The 22,660-nt window shown below is 49.9% G+C and overlaps 1 protein-coding gene across 4 annotated transcripts in view; it reads left to right on the plus strand.

The window, feature by feature from the left end:
* Positions 1 to 22,660, plus strand: part of LOC141233754 (uncharacterized) — a 162,802-nt gene that overhangs the window by 11,077 nt on the left and 129,065 nt on the right. For 2 of the 4 annotated variants that reach the window (XM_073667943.1, XM_073667946.1), the window contains exon 4: positions 4,693 to 4,749. The exons of the other annotated variants lie outside the window; for them this stretch is intronic. In XM_073667943.1, the coding sequence (XP_073524044.1) occupies positions 4,693 to 4,749 (57 nt within the window). The remainder of the gene's footprint in view (positions 1 to 4,692; positions 4,750 to 22,660) is intronic. 4 annotated transcript variants of the gene reach the window in all.

The following is a 22,660-nucleotide window of genomic DNA, read 5'->3' on the forward strand; positions in this document are numbered from 1 at the left end:
GTACCATCAGTAAAGGCCCTGAACTGTACCCTCGCGTCTCCGTGCTTCCTTGTCGCACCGTTAGTGCTGGGACATCCACACCATCACTCCCAACATCACCCACATCCGCTGCCCTGAGGCCATACCTCTCCCGTTGGGGGTTATATCAACATTGCTGCACACCTATACCACCGGCCTCAGCGGTCTGCCCTGCAGCGGCGGTTTCATAACCGCATTCAACGGGTGGCGTAGTCGGACACTAATACCATCATACCAATAACTGCCACTTAGTTTGACCACCCTGGGCGCGGACCGGGTCACCGCCACACGAAGACTACTACCCCCATCGGATCCGGCTCCGGGTATCCCCCGCGCGCACGCGCGCCGCACTACAGCACTGGCCCAGGGGGCGAGTCAACCTTTGGCGTAGTCGGCAGGATTACGTGCCCGCAACCACCGGGTACTGCGTGCCTGAAAAAAAAAGAGACTTTTATACTTACCTGTGGTGAAGTTTCCCGCCGTCCGGAGTCGTTTCCCGCCATCTGGAGCCGATTCCCGCCATCCGACGCCATCTTCTGCCTTCTTCCCGCCATCCGTGGAGTTTTCCCGCCATTGGACGCCATCTTGAGGGCGCCGCGCGGGAAGAAGAGGGGCGTGGACTCCGAAAGCCCGCGAGAACTGAAGCCCCGCCTCACGTCCGGACGTTGCGTAAGGTCCTGGAAGGAGCCCAGCAGACGCCGACGTCACAGGAGCGCGACGGAAGGTCCTCAACCCTGACGATCGACTGCGGAGCCGCGGCCTACGGAACAGGATCATCGCAAGGTAGGCCACGGTCCACTAGGGGGGAGGAGGATGTCGGATATGGAGGAGAGCTTCACCGCCACAGCCACCGCCAGCGCCGCCGCTGCTGCGGTCATGCCTTTCACCATGCCCTATATCCCGGGTGCAGCCTGGCTACCCCAGTACTCAGGGGAGTCACATACCCTAAATGACTTCAGAGAAAGGCTGGATAGCCTCTTCCAGGTGTATCCCCTCACGGAGGCGCAAAAAGTGAGCATCCTGGTGGCCCAATTAATCGGGGCAGCCCAAAGGGAGGTAAAGTCCTGGCCACCTGGGAGGAAGAGGACTGTCAGAGACATACTAACCCGGCTGAAAGACACATTTGACACCCGCACCTCAGCCGAAATAAAACTAAGATTTTATGGGTGCAAACAACGGGCACATGAGAGTATAAGAGACTATGCTCTAAACCTACAAGAGGCCCTGAGAGCCATTAAGCAGGCAGACCCTGACAGCGTGGGAAATGAAGATAAGCTGTTGACTGAACAATTCATTGAGGGTCGAACCCAGTTGCGGGCAATGGCCTTACAGGACCCTGACCTGGACTTTGCACAGTTCAAGGACAGAGCCATCCGGGTGCTCCGAGAACCGGCACCAGGTGGCGCTGTGACCCACAGGCGCCCTGCTATCACTTATCACCAGGAGACGGCGCCCTTGTCGGCAGGGCCTGTGGGAGCTGATGCGCAGGCTTTAAACAGTGACCCGGCTACAGACCTGCACCATCAGGTCCAAGAGCTAACTAAAAGCGTTGCCGCGCTAACCCGAACTGTGCAGTCTTTACAGGTTTCTACTGCAGGGAAGATCGAGCTGGCATCCGGACCGGAGGACATCCCGTGGCGCCGACCAAGGAGGACCCCACCGGCCAGAGGAAGACCCAGCGATCGATACAACGAGGACGGACGACCTATTTGCCGCCGCTGCAATCAACCCGGACATGTGGCAAGGTACTGTCATTTAAACGGGCACAACCTGGGGTAGAGGGCCAACCCCCAGGCATAAGACCATCAGGCCCATCAAACTGGCGTGATAAATACGTAGGGGGACGTCCAATCTTGCCTGTGGTACTGGATGGCATTCCTATGAGTGCCCTACTAGACACTGGGTCACAGGTCACCACCATCCCGTACGTGCTCTTCAAGCAGTACTGGAATGATTCGGACATAACCCGCTACCCAGACGACGACCTGAGTATCATCGCCAGCAATGGTCAGTCCGTGACGCAGGTGGGATTCAAGGAGGTGACCATTAAAATCGGTAAAGTCGAACTGGCGGCACAAGGACTGATTATAGTGGACATAGACCGTCATGAGAGTCACCCTAGAATCACCCTGGGAACCAATGTAATTGAAAATTGTCTTGCAGAGGTGATTCTCATTTTACAGCAGGTTGCCAAGAACGCCAGTTCCGGCCAGCAGCGTGTGCTCCAAAAAGAGATCCGGGCACTGATGAAGCGGCAACAGGTGGAACTATCTGGTGGTGAGATAGGTAGCGTGAGAATGTGTGACCCGTTCCCTATTGCCATGCCCCCAAAGAGTGAGATGATGATTTGGTGCCGGGCAGCTATTGGTCTAAGAGGTAGAGACTACCAAGCAATGGTAGAACCCGTCTACTCAGACAGTAGGCCCACCATTTTGACAGCACGGGGGGTGGTCGATGTACGCCATGGGAGGGTGCCCGTTCGCATCATAAATATCAGTGAGAGAGAAGTACACCTGCCCCGGTATGCCACGCTAGCTAAATTGTTCACCATAAACCAGAATTCTGTACAGGCCGTGGAACCCTTGCCTCCATCTCAACCAGAGGAAGGTAACGGCTCTAAGAAACCAGTGGGGGACTGGTGTCAGCAACTACATCTGGGTACCGAATCCACTCCCTCACACCAGAAACAAGGAGTCTATCGGGTGGTTCAAGAGTACGAGAGAGTGTTTAGTAAACACCCGTTAGACTTCGGGCGAGTAAAGGGGGTAGAACACCACATCCCCACGGGAGACCATCCTCCCATAAAGGAGAGATACCGACCCGTACCCCCTGCACACTACCAACACGCCAAGGGGATGCTTAGAGACATGAAGGAGGCTGGGGTAATCAGGGACAGCTGTAGCCCCTGGGCAGCTCCACTAGTCTTAGTGAAAAAGAAGGACAACACTATGAGAATGTGTGTAGACTACAGGAAGGTCAACCGTATCACACACAAAGATGCGTACCCGTTACCAAGGATAGAAGAGTCCTTAGCTGCATTAAAATCTGCTAACTTCTTCTCTACTTTGGATCTCACTAGCGGGTACTGGCAGGTTCCTGTAGCAGAGGCAGACCGGGAGAAGACCGCATTCACCACCCCGATGGGTCTCAGCGAATTTAACTGCATGCCGTTCGGGCTCTGCAACGCACCAGGAACCTTCCAACGGTTGATGGAATGCTGTCTGGGACACCGGAACTTCGAGACGGTCCTGTTATACCTGGACGATGTCATCGTCTATTCCAAGACCTACGAGGACCACCTGAAACACCTGGCAGAAGTGTTCAAAGCTCTGGCAAACTACGGCCTAACGGTGAAACCCTCCAAGTGTCACCTCCTGAAACCAAAGGTGCATTACCTGGGACACGTGGTGAGTGCTGACGGAGTGGCTCCTGACCCTGATAAGATCACCGTGTTTAAGGACTGGCCAAGACCCTCCAGCATAAAAGAAGTGCGGCAGTTCCTCGGGTTGGTAGGCTACTACCGAAGATTCATTCCCGGTTTCACCAAAATGGCAGACCCTATGCAGGACCTCCTGATAGGTCAATCTCGAAAAGCCAAAAACCAGAAGCCGCCCTTCAGGTGGGAAAAGCTGGAAGAGGAGTCCTTTAGCCGGCTGAAGATGGCCCTCACGGGGGAAGAAATCCTGGCATATCCAGACTACAGCCAGCCCTTTATCCTCCACACGGACGCAAGTAACATCGGGCTAGGAGCCGTGCTGTCCCAGATCCAGCAAGGAAAAGAACGGGTAATCGCTTACGCTAGCCGAAAGCTACGACCCACCGAGAGGAACCCTGAGAATTATAGCTCATTCAAGCTGGAGTTCCTGGCAGTAGTGTGGGCAGTGACCGAACGTTTCAAGCATTACCTTGCCTCCTCCAAATTCATCGTGTACACGGATAACAACCCGTTGACACACCTGGACACTCCAAGGCTCGGTGCTCTGGAACAGAGATGGATGGCTCGCCTGTCCAACTTTGAATTCACCATCAAATACCGGGCAGGACGCTCGAATGCCAACGCGGATGCCCTGTCTAGAATGCCGAACTTACCGGACGTAGGGGAAGATCCAGAAGATCTGGAAGAAGTTGAGCTCCCTGCGTTCCACCGTCATGGGATTACCCTGTATTCCCACCGTGTGTGTTAGAACCTTGCTGTTAGGTTTTTTTTCCTTTGCTGGTCACATGACCTTGTTGGCCTATTTAGTCCTGCTCCGCCCTTCTGGCTTTGCTGGACTTCATTGTATATCTACTTTCTAGCTAGCCTGTGCTCTGTATCTAACTCTGTTAGTTTGCTTGGTCTACGGACCTCTATGTTCTATCTATTTTGTTTGTTCGTCTGTCTGCTACTATTTCTGTTAGGAGGTGTCCCATATTCCTCCCAGTCCTTAGTACTTGTAGGGATTCCCTCCCCACATCTATAGGTCTCCGTACAGACTAGATTAGGACTTTAGCAGGTCTGATCGCAGGATCAGGTTCCCTGTTACATCGTAGGGATTCAGCTGAGTCTTATAGTAGGGACAGATCTCCTCTCTTTCCTTAGCTTTGGTAGCAGAACATAACAGTAAGTCCAGCCTGCAAATTCTCTAAGGAAAGATTTTTTTTTTTTTTTTTTGTTCCATCATGGTGTCGGTTCAGGATTTGGCTCATCGCCTGCAGGGACTCTCTCTGGAAGTGGCCGAGCTCCGTCAGCACGTGAGTAACTGTCCTGGAGCATATTTCTTGGAGCCTAAGGTATGTTTGCCGGATTTATTTTTTGGTGAACATCGAGAATTTTTTTCATTTAAAAATGCTTGCTTATTGTATTTTCGTTTGAGACCCAAGTCCTCTGGGGATGAATCCCAGCGCGTAGGGTTCATAATGTCACTTTTGCGCAAAGAGCCTCAGGAGTGGGCCTTTTCTTTGCAACCTAGTGATAAATGCTTCAGATCAGTGGATAGTTTTTTTTCTGCTTTGGGACTATTATATGATGATCCTGACCGTGTCGCATCAGCTGAGACTGAGTTGAGACGTTTAAAACAAGTATCAGGTAATGTCGAAAAATATTGTACTCATTTTCGTCGTTGGTCCACTCAAACAGGGTGGAACGATTCTGCTCTGAAAAGTCTATTTCTTGCTGGGCTCAGTGAAAGGGTTAAAGACCTGCTAATTGCTTATCCTACACCTGAGGATTTGCAACAGGCTATGCAATTAGCTATACGGGTGGACAGAAGACTGCGTGCTAGGGTTAATGAGAGCAAATCCTCTGCTATGTCAGTTTCTGGTTATGATAATGTGTGTACTAACAGTGGTGAACCGATGGAGATTGGATCGGTGGCACCTCGCTCTCAAGAAAAAGACCGTCGTTTTTTGCAAGGCTTGTGTTTCTATTGCGGAAAATCTGGTCATTTGATTAAAGGCTGTGAGCTTCGTATGAAGAAAGAAAAAAAAATGGTCAGTCACGCCCGTATTGCCTGTTTAAATTCCAAGGGTATATTTTTAGCTGCTTCCACGATTGCTCAGGAAAAATTAATGGAATTTCGGGTGTTTGTTGATTGCGGGTCTACACTGAATGTAATTGATGGGGGATTCGTGGAAAAACTCAATTTAAAACCTGAACCTTTATCATCCCCCATTGCTGTGGTTTCTGTGGATGGCTCCCCTTTGAAGAATATTACTCTCAAGGTCAGTGAATTTCCTCTCACTATTAATGGTGTTCACCATGAGAAATTGGATTTGGCAGTGTTGAATAACTTGCCTTCTCCAGTAATATTGGGATTGCCCTGGTTAAAATTTCACAATCCTGTACTGGATTGGTCTACCAGTGAAATTAAATCCTGGAGCCATAAATGTTATGACAAGTGTTGTAACGGGCGTATTGCAGCTGTGGATAGGGGAGAATTGCCTGTTCCTATTCAGGATTTTTGGAGAGTTTTTTCTGAGAAGGAATCGCAGGTTTTGCCTCCCCATAGAGACTGATTGTACTATTGAATTTGTCCCTGGAGCGACTCTTCCTAAAAGTCGTTTATTTAACCTTACTATTCCTGAGAGGAAGGCTTTGGAGGAATACATACAGACAAGCTTGGCCGCCGGTCACATTAGGCCCTCTAAGTCTCCTGTGGCGGTTGGATTTTTTTTTGTAAAAAAAAAGGACGGCGGTTTACGTCCTTGTCTGGATTTTCGTGAGATTAACAAAATTACGGTACGCAATCCTTACCCACTGCCATTGATTCCTGATCTGTTTAACCAGTTATTGGGGGCCAAGTGGTTCTCTAAAATTGACCTTAAGGGGGCATACAATCTGTTGCGCATGAAGGAGGGTGATGAATGGAAGACTGCTTTTAACACTCCTGTGGGTCATTTTGAGAATCTGGTTATGCCTTTTGGTCTTACTAATGCTCCTGCATTTTTTCAGAATCTGATTGGTGACATCCTTAGACCTTTGATCGGCAAAAATGTGGTTGTGTATTTGGATGACATTTTGATTTATTCGCCGGATCTGGAGTCTCATTGGCGGAGCGTACGTGAGGTATTACAGTTATTAATGGACAATTCGCTTTTTGCTAAGCTGGAGAAATGTGAGTTCGCTGTACAGAGAATTAGTTTTTTGGGCTACATTATCTCCAGCGAAGGTTTTGAGATGGATCCGGTTAAGGTTCAGGCTGTGCAGGAATGGCCTAGGCCTATTGGTTTGAAATCGACACAGAGGTTTTTGGGTTTCGCCAATTACTACAGAAAATTCATAAAAAATTTTTCTAGTATTGTCAAACCTCTGACCGATCTCACCAGGAAAGGTGCTGATGCGGTTCAGTGGACTTCTGAGGCCATTGAAGCTTTTGTGTATCTCAAGGAGAGGTTCACCTCTGCTCCCATCCTTATGCAGCCTGATGTGACTAAGCCGTTTTTGGTTGAGGTTGATGCTTCCTCTGTGGGGGTTGGCGCAGTATTGTCTCAGGATAACGGGGATGGATTACATCCCTGTGCCTTTTTTTCAAAAAAATTTTCGGAGACTGAACTGAATTACGATATTGGTAATCGGGAATTATTGGCTATTAAACTCGCATTTGAACACTGGCGCCACTTCTTGGAAGGTGCGGAATTTCCCGTTCAGGTTCTTACGGATCATAAAAATCTGATATATCTTGATGCTGCCAAGCGCCTGAATGCCCGTCAGGCTAGGTGGGCACTGTTTTTCTCGCGGTTTAATTTCTCCGTTACTTACATCCCTGGTACTAAGAATGTTAAGGCGGATGCCTTGTCTCGCAGTTTTTCTCCCATAGTCGGTGCTGAGAAAGAGGAAAACATTTTACAAGAAGGTGTTGTGATAGCTGCTTTAGACTCCGTTTTGGAAGATGAGATTCTTAAAGCTCAGGAGAATGCCCCATCTAACACTCCTCATGGGAGGTTGTTTGTGCCTGAGACCTTTAGGAGAGATTTGTTTGTTGAGTGTCACGAATCTCGGTTGGCAGGTCATCCCGGAATCTCTGAGACCAAGAGACTGGTGGGTCGCAGTTTTTGGTGGCCTGGATGGCAGAAGGAAGTCATTAAGTGGGTGCGTCAATGTACTATATGTGCTAGATCTAAGTCCTCACATGCTCCTGCTGCGGGGTTGCTTTGTCCTTTGGAGGTCCCCAGTGCTCCTTGGACACATTTGGCTATGGACTTTATAACTGACCTTCCCCCCTCTGAGGGTTTTACTGTCATCTGGGTGGTCGTGGACCGTTTTAGCAAGATGTGTCACTTGGTTCCCTTCGTCAAACTGCCCTGCGCTAAAACTCTCGCTAAGGCCTTTGTCAAGGAAATTGTCAGACTTCATGGCGTTCCTACTGACATTGTTTCTGATAGGGGTCCTCAGTTCGTGGCTCGTTTTTGGCGTGCCTTTTGTGACAGGTTGGGAATTCATTTGTCGTTTTCGTCCGGATATCATCCTGAATCTAATGGCCAGACAGAAAGGAAAAACCAGGATGTTGAGCAGTTCTTGCGTTGTTTTGTGGCAGACAATCAAGAGGGGTGGTCTGAGTTTCTGCCACTTGCCGAATTTGCTCTGAACAATTATACATCTTCTTCTGCTGGTTGTTCGCCTTTTTTTTGTTGTTCTGGGAGACATCCGTCGTTTGGGTCGTTCTCCAAGTTGGGATCTGCCGTGCCTGAGGAGGAGAATTTTTCCGGTGATTTGGAAAGAGTTTGGACGGATGTGCGTGGTAATCTTCAGGAGGCCAACAGAAAATCTAAAGACTACTTTGATAGGAAACGACAGGAGGTTTTGTTCGCTGTTGGTGACATGGTTTGGTTGTCCTCTAGGAATCTGCGGTTGAGGATTCCTTCTAAGAGATTGGGTCCCAAGTTTGTAGGGCCCTTTAAGGTGCTTCAGGTTGTCAACCAATCTGCTGTTAGGTTGGAGGTTCCTACCTCCTGGAGAATTAATCCGGTCTTTCATGTCTCTCTGTTAAAAAAAGCTGTTGTGTCGGATGGTGACGCCTCTGCCTCTGTTCCTCCGGTGGTGGAGGACGGGGAATATGAAATTTCTCGCATCCTTGACTCTAGACTGTATAGAGGTAGTTTGCAGTATCTTGTGGCCTGGAAAGGTTTCGGACCCGAGGATAACTCTTGGGTGAGGTCAGATGATGTTTCCGCGTCCAGACTTATCAGAGCGTTTCACAGGAGATTTCCTGATAAGCCTGGTCCTAGGGGATCCGGAGGATCCTCTTAGAAGGGGGGGTACTGTTAGAACCTTGCTGTTAGGTTTTTTTTCCTTTGCTGGTCACATGACCTTGTTGGCCTATTTAATCCTGCTCCGCCCTTCTGGCTTTGCTGGACTTCATTGTATATCTACTTTCTAGCTAGCCTGTGCTCTGTATCTAACTCTGTTAGTTTGCTTGGTCTACGGACCTCTATGTTCTATATATTTTGTTTGTTCGTCTGTCTGCTACTATTTCTGTTAGGAGGTGTCCCATATTCCTCCCAGTCCTTAGTACTTGTAGGGATTCCCTCCCCACATCTATAGGTCTTCGTACAGACTAGATTAGGACTTTAGCAGGTCTGATCGCAGGATCAGGTTCCCTGTTACATCGTAGGGATTCAGCTGAGTCTTATAGTAGGGACAGATCTCCTCTCTTTCCTTAGCTTTGGTAGCAGAACATAACAGTGTGAAGGACAGGCGCTCCGCGACGTTCAATCCCTTGCCCCACTACAACTGGGCGGAGACGCAAGACAGTGATCCTGCAGTCCGTCTGGTGAAGGAAATGCTGACCCAAGCCGATGCCAGTCTGGACCCAGACGCCCCAGAGGAGACTAAGCAACTGTGGAAGGAGAAAAGTAGGCTGTTCCTCTACAGGGAGAAGTTGTGCCGGAGAATGGTTAACTCTCGAACACATGAGTTGACCTGGCAGGTAGTGGTCCCCAGACGAGACGCGGCTATGATTCTGGAGGCGTATCACAACGGAGCAGGACATTTCGGGTGGAAGAAGCTGGAGTTCTTATTGCGTGAGCGGTTCTACTGGGTAGGCATGAGAGGAGCCATCGAGAGGTGGTGCAGAGACTGTGGACCGTGCCACCTAAGAAGGAAGGACCGTGCCAGCCAGAAGACTCCCTTGCAGCCCATCATCACCCGACAGCCACTGGAACTGGTAGCCCTGGACCATGTGAAACTGGCTCCAAGCAGATCTGGGTATGTCTACGCCCTCACAATCGTAGATCATTACTCCCGGTTCCTGGTGGTGGTCCCGGTCAAGGACTTAACGGCTCAAACAGCAGCTAGAGCCTTCCAGCAGCACTTCTGCCGTCCACACGGGTACCCGGACCAAGTGCTGACAGACCAAGGGCCAGCCTTCGAAGCGGAAGTCTTCCAGGAGTTCTGCAACCTGTATGGCTGCACGAAGATAAGAACAACGCCCTATCACCCACAAACTAATGGACTCTGCGAGAAGATGAACCAGGTGGTGATAGACCTCCTGAAAACATTGCCCCTGGAAGAACGCAGTATGTGGCCTGAGAAGCTGCCTGATCTGGTTGACCTATACAACCACATCCCTGTAGGTTCTACCAACTGTACCCCGGCTTACCTAATGAGAGCGAGACCTGGTAAGCTGCCTATCGACCTGGATATGGGAGTCCTGACGCCCGAGGACACATCGCCAGAGGCAGACTGGGATACAGAACGGCAGCAGCAGTATCGGAAAGTGCAGGAGAGCGTGGAGCGAAGTCTGTCTCAAGCTAGAGAAAGGCAAGAGAGGGCTTATAATCAGTATGCTCCCGCTGTTCCCCTGGTACCTGGAGAGCAGGTCTTGAAGAGGAAAAGACGGCTCCACAAGTTGGACGACTAGTGGGAGAAGGACCCGTACACCGTACTGCCATCAAGCCATGAGAGCCCAAAGATTTGCGTGATCAGTAAGGATGGAGGAGAAACCACAGCCGTTGTCTCCAGAGACCACCTGAAGAAGTGTCTCGAGCAGCTGCAAAGCCCCGAAGAGGAAGATCAAGAAAACCCTCGACCCGCAGAGGAAAGGGAAGAAATGATCAGGACTGTACTCGGAGACTTCCCCCGGTCTTGGACACAAGTAAACGGTGCTGTCGTGGTACCCGTCCTCACCTTTCTCCAGCCAGCCCCGCAAGTGCCTACAGAGGAACCAGTAGAGCTGGAAGAGCAGCCGGCCCAAGAGGCAGAAGAGTCCACACCAGCAGTACAGGAGGATCAACCCTCTGCTAGTAGTGAGCCTGCCGTGCCCCTAGTGAGCCAAAGAGTGCGCAGAAAGCTGCCCAGCCTGCCCATAACACCTCCTACACCCTGTAGTGCAGGACCAGTTAGTGAGCTCCGTAGGTCCACTAGGGTTACCAGAGGCCAGATGCCCGTACGTTGGAGAATCTAAGTTGGCTAATTGCTTTAACTATTTTATGTTTACCTGTTTTGTTGTAGCCGTTGCTAATTATGTTTTTCAGTTACAGATTTCTTTATATGGACTGACAGGTTATGGACAGTGAGTAACCGGAACTCTGTTGTAAATATGTTTGGAGCGTAACCCAGGAATGGACTAAAGACTGTTAAAGACTCGGGGCAGGACAGACCCCTACCTGGTTACGGCTCCCTGTTCTTTGGTGAAATGGACACCCTTATTGCTTCCCGGTTACGGACACGCCGTGACCATCTCATGTATTTAATTGTTATTGTTTATACCCTGTTATGTTTTAAAAAAAAAAATATATATGTTTAGTCCGGGAGTACTAAATTTCACTAGGGGGGAATGTGGCACCCCAGGGGTCTGGTTTCCACAGTAATAGCAGTATTACGTCTGTGAGCAGGTGGGAGGTCTCCTGGGCAGGAATCCTAAGCATGCCACACCTCCTGCCCAGTCCTGGGAGGGGAAGAACTTCCCCTACATAAACTGGGGCTGAGGCAGGGTTAGAGTGAGGAGTTCCAGACAGAGACGGAGTCTGGTCTGGACACGCAGAAACAGGGACAGATAGACATCAGGAGCTCTGTAGGAGCCAAGGAGAAGCGCCAGGGGCTGGAGCCGTGCAGAGCTCGCCCTGGGAGAAGGTACTAAAACCGGACACAGGAGTCCGAGGCTGTGGGGCCTAAGATATACCCAGCAGCAGAATCCATCCGGCAGGGGATTCCAGGTCCTCTGGCCATAAAAGCCCGGAGGCTCAGTCACAACGAAGGGACCAGCACCGCCATCCCGGAGAGGAGGCTAACAGGAGGCCCCAGGTCACCAGCCATACGGGTGAGCACCACACGGTATACCCAGGGACGTGGGCTACTTGTAACCGCTGAAAGCAGGGTAGCCAGGAAGGGTACAGACTAACGGGAAGGCCTACAACTCCACCTGGCCAGGGGAACTCCGGCTTACTCGCAGACTAACCAGGCCCCAACTACTAGCCAGTACTCCCGGGGGAATTTGCCTTGTACCATCAGTAAAGGCCCTGAACTGTACCCTCGCGTCTCCGTGCTTCCTTGTCGCACCGTTAGTGCTGGGACATCCACACCATCACTCCCAACATCACCCACATCCGCTGCCCTGAGGCCATACCTCTCCCGTTGGGGGTTATATCAACATTGCTGCACACCTATACCACCGGCCTCAGCGGTCTGCCCTGCAGCAGCGGTTTCATAACCGCATTCAACGGGTGGCTTAGTCGGACACTAATGCCATCATACCAATAACTGCCACTTAGTTTGACCACCCTGGGCGCGGACCGGGTCACCGCCACACGAAGACTACTACCCCCATCGGATCCGGCTCCGGGTATCCCCCGCGCGCACGCGCGCCGCACTACAGCCCTGGCCCAGGGGGCGAGTCATAAGCTCTTATGGTCAGTGGGGTCCTCTCTCTCTCTCCTGTAGAGTGTAAGCTCTTATGATCAGTGGGGTCCGCTCTCTCTCCTGTAGAGTGTAAGCTCTTATGGTCAGTGGGGTCCTCTCTCTCTCCTGTAGAGTGTAAGCTCTTATGATCAGTTGGGTCCTTTCTCTCTCCTGTAGAGTGTAAGCTCTTATGGTCAGTGGGGTCCTCTCTCTCTCTCCTGTAGAGTGTAAGCTCTTATGATCAGTGGAGTCCATTCTCTCATGTAGAGTGTAAGCTCTTATGGTCAGTTGGGTCCTTTCTCTCTCCTGTAGAGTGTAAGCTCTTATGATCAGTGGGGTCATCTCTCTCTCCTGTAGAGTGTAAGCTCTTATGGTCAGTGAGGTCCTCTCTCTCTCCTGTAGAGTGTAAGCTCTTATGGTCAGTGGGGTCCTCTCTCTCTCTCTCTCTCTCCTGTAGAGTGTAAGCTCTTATGGTCAGTGGGGTCCTCTCTCTCTCTCCTGTAGAGTGTAAGCTCTTATGATCAGTGGAGTCCATTCTCTCATGTAGAGTGTAAGCTCTTATGGTCAGTTGGGTCCTTTCTCTCTCCTGTAGAGTGTAAGCTCTTATGGTCAGTGGCGTCCTCTCTCTCTCCTGTAGAGTGTAAGCTCTTATGGTCAGTGGGGTCCTCTCTCTCTCTCCTGTAGAGTGTAAGCTCTTATGGTCAGTGAGGTCCTCTCTCTCTCCTGTACAGTGTAAGCTCTTATGGTCATTGGGGTCCTCTCTCTCCTGTAGAGTGTAAGCTCTTATGGTCAGTGGGGTCCTCTCTCTCCTGTAGAGTGTAAGCTCTTATGGTCAATGGGGTCCTCTCTCTCTCCTTTAGAGTGTAAGCTCTTATGATCACTGAGGTCCTCTCTCTCCTGTAGATTGTAAGCTCTTATGGTCAGTGGGGTCCTCTCTCTCCTGTAGAGTGTAAGCTCTTATGGTCAGTGGGGTCCTCTCTCTTTCCTGTAGAGTGTAAGCTCTTATGGTCAGTGGGGTCCTCTCTCTCTCCTGTATAGTGTAAGCTCTTATGGTCAGTGGGGTCCTCTCTCTCTCCTGTAGAGTGTTAGCTCTTATGGTCAGTGGTGTCCTCTCTCTCCTGTAGAGTGTAAGCTCTTATGATCAGCAGGGTCCTCTCTCTCTCTCCTGTAGAGTGTAAGCTCTTATGATCAGTGGGGTCCTATCTCTCTCTCCTGTAGAGTGTGAACTCTTATGGTCAGTGAGGTCCTCTCTCTCTCCTGTACAGTGTAAGCTCTTATGGTCATTGGGGTCCTCTCTCTCCTGTAGAGTGTTAGCTCTTATGGTCAGTGGGGTCCTCTCTCTCCTGTAGAGTGTAAGATCTTATGGTCAGTGGAGTCCTCTCTCTCTCTCTCTGTAGAGTGTAAGCTCTTATGGTCAGTGGGGTCCTCTCTCTCTCCTGTAGAGTGTAAGCTCTTATGGTCAGTGGGGTCCTCTCTCTCTCCTGTAGAGTGTAAGCTCTTATGCTCAGTGGGGTCCTCTGTCTCCTGTACAGTATAAGCTCTTATGGTCAGTGGGGTCCTCTCTCTCTCCTGTAGAGTGTAAGCTCTTATGGTCAGTGGGGTCCTCTCTCTCTCCTGTAGAGTTTAAGCTCATATGGTCAGTGGGGTCCTCTCTCTCCTGTAGAGTGAAAGCTCTTATGGTCAGTGGGGTCCTCTCTCCCCTGTAGAGTGTAAGCTCTTATGGTCAGTGGGGTCCTCTTTCTCCTGTAGAGTGTAAGCTCTTATGGTCAGAGTGGTCCTCTCTCTCTCCTGTAGAGTGTAATCCTTTATGATCAGTGGGGTCCTCTCTCTCTCCTGTAGAGAGTAAGCTTTTATGGTCAGTGGGGTCCTCTCTCTCCTGTAGAGTGTAAGATCTTATGGTCAGTGGGGTCCTCTCTCTCCTGTAGAGTGTAAGCTCTTATGGTCAGTGGGGTCCTCTCTCTCCTGTAGAGTGTAAGCTCTTATGGTCAGTGGGGTCCTCTCCCTCCTGTAGAGTGTAAGCTCTTATGGTCAGTTGGGTCCTCACTCTCTCCTGTAGAGTGTAAGCTCTTATGATCAGTGGGGTCCTCTCTCTCTCCTGTAGATTGTAATCTCTTATGGTCAGTGGGGTCCTCTCTCCTGTAGAGTGTAAGCTCTTATGGTCAGTGGGGTCCTCTCGCTCTTTCCTGTAGAGTGTAAGCTCTTATGGTCAGTGGGGTACTCTTTCTCCTGTAGATTGTAACCTCTTATGGTCAGTGGGGTCCTCTCTCTCCTGTAGAGTGTAAGCTCTTATGATCAGTGGGGTCATCTCTCTCTCCTGTAGAGTGTAAGCTCTTATGGTCAGTGGGGTCATCTCTCTCTCCTGTAGAGTGTAAGCTCTTATGGTCAGAGTGGTCCTCTCTCTCTCTCCTGTAGAATGTAATCTTTTATGATCAGTGGGGTCCTCTCTCCTGTAGAGTGTAAGCTCTTATGGTCAGTGGGGTCCTCTTTCTCCTGTAGAGTGTAAGCTCTTATGGTAAGTGGGGTCCTCTCTCTCTCCTGTAGAGTGTAATCTTTTATGATCAGTGTGGTCCTCTCTCTCTCCTGTAGAGTGTAAGCTCTTATGGTCACTGGGGTCCTCTCTCTCCTGTAGAGTGTAAGATCTTAAGGTCAGTGGGGTCCTCTCTCTCCTGTAGAGTGTAAGCTCTTATGGTCAGTGGGGTCCTCTCTCTCTCCTGTAGAGTGTAAGGTCTTATGGTCAATGGGGTACTCGTTCTCCTGTAGAGTGTAAGCTCTTATGATCAGTGGGGTCCTCTCCCTCCTATAGAGTGTAAGCTCTTATGGTCAGTGGGGTCCTCTCTCTCCTGTAGAGTTTAGGCTCTTATGGTCAGTGGGGTCCTCTCTCTCCTGTAGAGTGTAAGCTCTTATGGTCAGTGGGGTCCTCTCTCTCTCTGCTGTAGGGTGTAAGCTCTTATGATCAGTGGGGTCCTCTCTCTCTCCTGTAGAGTGTAAGCTCTTATGGTCAGTGAGGTCCTCTCTCTCTCCTGTACAGTGTAAGCTCTTATGGTCATTGGGGTCCTCTCTCTCCTGTAGAGTGTTAGCTCTTATGGTCAGTGGGGTCCTCTCTCTCCTGTAGAGTGTAAGCTCTTATGATCAGTGGGGTCCTCTCTCTCTCCTGTAGAGTGTAAGCTCTTATGATCAGTGTGGTCCTCTCTCTCTCCTGTAGTGTGTAAGCTCTTATGGTCAGTGGGGTCCTCTCTCTCTCCTGTAGAGTGTAAGCTGTGATGGTCAGTGGGGTCCTCTCTCTTCTGTAGAGTGTAAACTCTTATGGTCAGTGGGGTCCTCTCTCTCGTGTAGAGTGTAAGCTCTTATGATCAGTGGGGTCCTCTGTCTCCTGTACAGTGTAAGCTCTTATGGTCAGTGGGGTCCTCTCTCTCCTGTAGAGTGTAAGCTCTTATGATCAGTGGGGTCCTCTCTCTCTCTCCTGTAGAGTGTAAGCTGTTATGGTCAGTGGGGTCCTCTCTCTCTCCTGTAGAGTGTAATTTCTTATGATCAGTGGGGTCCGCTCTCTCCTGTAGAGTGTAAGCTCTTATGGTCAGTGGGGTCCTCTCTCTCTCCTGTAGAGTGTAAGCTCTTATGATCAGTGGGGTCCTCTCTCTCTCCTGTAGAGTGTAAGCTCTTATGGTCAGTGGGGTCCTCTCTCTCCTGTAGAGTGTAATCTCTTATGGTCAGTGGGGTCCTCTCTCTCTCCTGTAGAGTGTAAGCTCTTATGATCAGTGGGGTACTCTCTCTCTCTCCTGTAGAGTGTAAGCTCTTATGGTCAGTGGGGTCTTCTCTCTCCTGTAGAGTGTAATCTCTTATGATCAGTGGGGTCCGCTCTCTCCTGTAGAGAGTAAGCTCTTATGATCACTGGGGTCCTCTCTATCTCCTGTAGAGTGTAAGCTCTTATGATCAGTTGGGTCCTTTCTCTCTCCTGTAGAGTGTAAGCTCTAAAGGTCAGTGGGGTCCTCTCTCTCTCCTGTAGAGTGTAAGCTCTTATGCTCAGTGGGGTCATCTCTCTCTCCTGTAGAGTGTAAGCTCTAAAGGTAAGTGGGGTCTTCTCTCTCCTGTAGAGTGAAAGTTCTTATGGTCAGTGGGGTCCTCTGTCTCCTGTACAGTATAAGCTCTTATGGTCAGTGGGGTCCTCTCTCTCTCCTGTAGAGTGTAAGCTCTTATGGTCAGTGGGGTACTCTTTCTCCTGTAGAGTGTAAGCTCTTATGGTCAGTGGGGTCCTCTCTCTCCTGTAGAGTGTAAGCTCTTATGATCAGTGGGGTCATCTCTCTCTCCTGTAGAGTGTAAGCTCTTATGGTCAGTGGGGTCCTCTCTCTCTTCTGTAGAGCGTAAGCTCTTAGGATCAGTGGGTTCATCTCTCTCTCCTGTAGGGTGTAAGCTCTTATGGTCAGTGGGGTCCTCTCTCTCTCCTGTACAGTGTAAGCTCTTATGATCAGTGGGGTCATCTCTCTCTCCTGTAGAGTGAAAGCTCTTATGGTCCTTGGAGTCCTCAGTCTCCTGTACAGTATAAGCTGTTACGGTCAGTGGGGTCCTCTCTCTCTCCTATAGAGTGTAAGCTCTTATGCTCAGTGGGGTACTCGTTCTCCTGTAGAATGTTAGCTCTTATGATCAGTGGGGTCCTCTCCCTCCTATAGAGTGTAAGCTCTTATGGTCAGTGGGGTCCTCTCTCTCCTGTAGAGTGTAAGCTCTTATGGTCAGTGGGGTCCTCTCTCTCCTGTAGAGTGTAAGCTCTTATGGTCAGTGGAGTCCTCTCTCTCCTGTAGAGTATAAGCTCTTATGATCAGTGAAGTCCTCTCTCCTGTAGAGTGCAATCTCTTATGATCAGCTGGGTCCTCTCTCTCTCCTGTAGAGTGTAAACTCTTATGATCAGTGGGGTCCTCTCCCTCCTATAGAGTGTAAGCTCTTATGGTCAGTGGGATCCTCTCTCTCTTCTGTAGAGTGTAAGCTCTTATGGTCAGTGGGGTCCTCTCTCTCCTGTAGAGTGTAAGCTCTTATGGTCAGTGGGGTCCTCTCTCTCCTGTAGAGTGTAAGCTCTTATGGTCAGTGGGATCCTCTCACTCTTCTGTAGAGTGTAAGCTCTTATGGTCAGTGGGGTCCTCTCTCTCCTGTAGAGTGTAAGCTCTTATGGTCAGTGGGGTCCTCTCTCTCCTGTAGAGTGTAAGCTCTTATGGTCAGTGGGGTCCTTTCTCTCCTGTAGATTGTAAGCTCTTATGGTCAGTGGGGTCCTCTTTCTCTCTGCTGTAGAGTGTAAGCTCTTATGGTCAGTGTGGTCCTCTCTCTGCTGTAGAATGTAAGCTCTTATGGTCAGTGGGGTCCTCTCCCTCCTGTACAGTGTAAGCTCTTATGGTCAGTGGGGTCCTCTCTCTCCTGTAGAGTGTAAGCTCTTATGATCAGTGGGGTCCTCCCTCTTCTGTAGAGTGTAAGCTCTTATGGTCAGTGAGATCCTCTCTCTCTCCTGTATAGTGTAAGCTCTTATGGTCATTGGGGTCCTCTCTCTCTTCTGTAGAGTGTAAGCTCTTATTGTCAGTGGGGTCCTCTCTCTCCTGTAGAGTGTAAGCTCTTATGGTCAGTGGGGTCCTCTCACTCTTCTGTAGAGTGTAAGCTCTTATGGTCAGTGGGGTCCTCTCTCTCCTGTAGAGTGTAAGCTCTTATGGTCAGTGGGGTCCTCTCTCTCCTGTAGAGTGTAAGCTCTTATGGTCAGTGGGATCCTCTCACTCTTCTGTAGAGTGTAAGCTCTTATGGTCAGTGGGGTCCTCTCTCTCCTGTAGAGTGTAAGCTCTTATGGTCAGTGGGGTCCTCTCTCTCCTGTAGAGTGTAAGCTCTTATGGTCAGTGGGGTCCTTTCTCTCCTGTAGATTGTAAGCTCTTATGGTCAGTGGGGTCCTCTTTCTCTCTGCTGTAGAGTGTAAGCTCTTATGGTCAGTGTGGTCCTCTCTCTGCTGTAGAATGTAAGCTCTTATGGTCAGTGGGGTCCTCTCCCTCCTGTACAGTGTAAGCTCTTATGGTCAGTGGGGTCCTCTCTCTCCTGTAGAGTGTAAGCTCTTATGATCAGTGGGGTCCTCCCTCTTCTGTAGAGTGTAAGCTCTTATGGTCAGTGAGATCCTCTCTCTCTCCTGTATAGTGTAAGCTCTTATGGTCATTGGGGTCCTCTCTCTCTTCTGTAGAGTGTAAGCTCTTATTGTCAGTGGGGTCCTCTCTCTCCTGTAGAGTGTAAGCTCTTATGGTCAGTGGGGTCCTCTCACTCTTCTGTAGAGTGTAAGCTCTTATGGTCAGTGGGGTCCTCTCTCTCTCCTGTAGAGTGTAAGCTCTTATGGTCAGTGGGGTCCTCTCTCTCCTGTAGAGTGTAAGCTCTTATTGTCAGTGGGGTCCTCTCTCTCCTGTAGAGTGTAAGCTCTTATGGTCAGTGGGGTCCTCTCTCTCCTGTAGAGTGTAAGCTCTTATGGTCAGTGGGGTCCTCTCTCTTTCCTGTAGAGTGTAAGCTCTTATGGTCAGTGGGGTCCTCTATCTCTCCTGTATAGTGTAAGCTCTTATGGTCAGTGGGGTCCTCTCTCTCTCCTGTAGAGTGTAAGCTCTTATGGTCAGTGGTGTCCTCTCTCTCCTGTAGAGTGTAAACTCTTATGGTCAGTGGAGTCCTCTCTCTCTCCTGTAGAGTGTAAGCTATTATGATCAGTGAGGTCCTCTGTCTATTGTGTAGAGTGTAAGCTCTTATGATCAGTTTGGTCCTCTCTCTCTCCTGTAGAGTGTAAGCTCTTTAGGTCAGTGGGGTCCTCTCTCTGCTGTAGAGTGTAAGCTCTTATGGTCAGTGTGGTCCTCTCTCTGCTGTAGAATGTAAGCTCTTATGGTCAGTGGGGTCCTTTCTCTCCTGTACAGTGTAAGCTCTTATGATCAGTGGGGTCCTCTCTCTCCTGTAGAGTGTAAGCTCTTATGGTCAGTGGGGTCCTCCTTCTTCTGTAGAGTGTAAGCTCTTATGGTCAGTGAGATCCTCTCTCTCTCCTGTATAGTGTAAGGTCTTATGGTCAGTGGGGTCCTCTCTCTCTTCTGTAGAGTGTAAGCTATTATTGTCAGTTGGGTCCTCTCTCTCCTGTAGAGTGTAAGATCTTATGGTCAGTGGGGTCCTCTCTCTCTCCTGTAGAGTGTAGGCTCTTATGGTCAGTGGGGTCCTCTCTCTCTCCTGTAGAGTGTAAGCTCTTATTGCCAGTGAGGTCCTCTCTCTCTCCTGTACAGAGTAAGCTCTTATGGTAATTGAGTTCCTCTCTCTCCTGTGGAGTGTAAGCTCTTATGGTCAGTGGGGTCCTCTCTCTACTGTATAGTGTAAGCTCTTATGGTCAGTGGGGTCCTCTCTCTTTCCTGTAGAGTGTAAGCTCTTATGGTCAGTGGGGTCCTCTCTCTCTCCTGTATAGTGTAAGCTCTTATGGTCAGTGGGGTCCTCTCTCTCTCCTGTAGAGTGTAAGCTCTTATGGTCAGTGGTGTCCTCTCTCTCCTGTAGAGTGTAAGCTCTTATGATCAGCAGGGTCCTCTCTCTCTCTCCTGTAGGGTGTAAGCTCTTATGATCAGTGGGGTCCTCTCTCTCTCTCCTGTAGGGTGTGAACTCTTATGGTCAGTGAGGTCCTCTCTCTCTCCTGTACAGTGTAAGCTCTTATGGTCATTGGGGTCCTCTCTCTCCTGTAGAGTGTTAGCTCTTATGGTCAGTGGGGTCCTCTCTCTCCTGTAGAGTGTAAGCTCTTTTGGTCAGTGGAGTCCTCTCTCTCTGTAGAGTGTAAGCTCTTATGGTCAGTGGGGTCCTCTCTCTCTCCTGTAGAGTGTAAGCTCTTATGGTCAGTGGGGTCCTCTCTCTCTCCTGTAGAGTGTAAGCTCTTATGCTCAGTGGGGTCCTCTGTCTCCTGTACAGTATACGCTCTTATGGTCAGTGGGGTCCTCTCTCTCTCCTGTAGAGTGTAAGCTCTTATGGTCAGTGGGGTCCTCTCTCTCTCCTGTAGAGTTTAAGCTCATATGGTCAGTGGGGTCCTCTCTCTCCTGTAGAGTGAAAGCTCTTATAGTCAGTGGGGTCCTCTCTCCCCTGTAGAGTGTAAGCTCTTATGGTCCTTGGGGTCCTCTTTCTCCTGTAGAGTGTAAGCTCTTATGGTCAGAGTGGTCCTCTCTCTCTCCTGTAGAGTATAATCCTTTATGATCAGTGGGGTCCTCTCTCTCTCCTGTAGAGAGTAAGCTCTTATGGTCAGTGGGGTCCTCTCTCTCCTGTAGAGTGTAAGATCTTATGGTCAGTGGGGTCCTCTCTCTCCTGTAGAGTGTAAGCTCTTATGGTCAGTGGGGTCCTCTCTCTCCTGTAGAGTTTAAGCTCTTATGGTCAGTGGGGTCCTCTCCCTCCTGTAGAGTGTAATCTTTTATGATCAGTGGGGTCCTCTCTCTCTCCTGTAGAGTGTAAGCTCTTATGGTCAGTGGGGTCCTCTCTCTCCTGTAGAGTGTAAGCTCTTATGGTCAGTGGGGTTCTCTCTCTCCTGTAGAGTGTAAGCTCTTATGGTCAGTGGGGTCCTCACTCTCTCCTGTAGAGTGTAAGCTCTTATGATCAGTGGGGTCCTCTCTCTCTCCTGTAGATTGTAATCTCTTATGGTCAGTGGGGTCCTCTCTCCTGTAGAGTGTAAGCTCTTATGGTCAGTGGGGTCCTCTCGCTCTTTCCTGTAGAGTGTAAGCTCTTATGGTCAGTGGGGTACTCTTTCTCCTGTAGACTGTAACCTCTTATGGTCAGTGGGGTCCTCTCTCTCCTGTAGAGTGTAAGCTCTTATGATCAGTGGGGTCATCTCTCTCTCCTGTAGAGTGTAAGCTCTTATGATCAGTGGGGTCATCTCTCTCTCCTGTAGAGTGTAAGCTCTTATGGTCAGTGGGGTCATCTCTCTCTCCTGTAGAGTGTAAGCTCTTATGGTCAGTGGGGTCCTCTCTCTCTCCTGTAGAGTGTAATATTTTATGATCAGTGGGGTCATCTCTCTCTCCTGTAGAGTGTAAGCTCTTATGATCAGTGGGGTCATCTCTCTCTCCTGTAGAGTGTAAGCTCTTATGGTCACTGGGGTCCTCTCTCTCCTGTAGAGTGTAAGATCTTAAGGTCAGTGGGGTCCTCTCTCTCCTGTAGAGTGTAAGCTCTTATGGTCAGTGGGGTCCTCTCTCTCTCCTGTAGAGTGTAAGGTCTTATGGTCAATGGGGTACTCGTTCTCCTGTAGAGTGTAAGCTCTTATGATCAGTGGGGTCCTCTCCCTCCTATAGAGTGTAAGCTCTTATGGTCAGTGGGGTCCTCTCTCTCCTGTAGAGTTTAAGCTCTTATGGTCAGTGGGGTCCTCTCTCTCCTGTAGAGTGTAAGCTCTTATGGTCAGTGGGGTCCTCTCTCTCTCTGCTGTAGGGTGTAAGCTCTTATGATCAGTGGGGTCCTCTCTCTCTCCTGTAGAGTGTAAGCTCTTATGGTCAGTGAGGTCCTCTCTCTCTCCTGTACAGTGTAAGCTCTTATGGTCATTGGTGTCCTCTCTCTCCTGTAGAGTGTTAGCTCTTATGGTCAGTGGGGTCCTCTCTCTCCTGTAGAGTGTAAGCTCTTATGGTCAGTGGAGTCCTCTCTCTCTCTCTCTGTAGAGTGTATACTCTTATGGTCAGTGGGGTCCTCTCTCTCTCCTGTAGAGTGTAAGCTCTTATGGTCAGTTAGGTTCTCTCTCTCTCCTGTAGAGTGTAAGCTCTTATGGTCAGTGGGGTCCTCTCTCTCTCCTGTAGAGTGTAAGCTCTTATGGTCAGTTAGGTTCTCTCTCTCTCCTGTAGAGTGTAAGCTCTTATGGTCAGTGGGGTCCTCTGTCTCCTGTACAGTATAAGCTCTTATGGTCAGTGGGGTCCTCTCTCTCTCCTGTAGAGTGTAAGCTCTTATGGTCAGTGGGGTCCTCTCTCTCTCCTGTAGAGTGTAAGCTCATATGGTCAGTGGGGTCCTCTCTCTCTCTCCTGTACAGTGTAAGCTCTTATGGTCAGTGGGGTCCTCTCTCTCCTGTAGAGTGTAAGCTCTTATGGTCAGTGGGGTCCTCTCTCTCCTGTAGAGTGTAAGCTCTTATGGTCAGTGGGGTCCTCTTTCTCCTGTAGAGTGTAAGCTCTTATGGTCAGAGTGGTCCTCTCTCTCTCCTGTAGAGTGTAAGCTCTTATGGTCAGTGGGGTCCTCTCTATCCTGTAGAGTGTAAGCTCTTATGGTCAGTGGGGTCCTCTCTCTCTCCTGTAGAGTGTAATCTTTTATGATCAGTGGGGTCCTCTCTCTCTCCTGTAGTGTGTAAGCTCTTATGGTCAGTGGGGTCCT

The sequence above is a fragment of the Phyllobates terribilis genome, unplaced genomic scaffold (assembly GCF_046119375.1).
Source record: "Phyllobates terribilis strain yellow unplaced genomic scaffold, ASM4611937v1 Scaffold_625__1_contigs__length_943254, whole genome shotgun sequence".
Taxonomy (NCBI): domain Eukaryota; kingdom Metazoa; phylum Chordata; class Amphibia; order Anura; family Dendrobatidae; genus Phyllobates; species Phyllobates terribilis.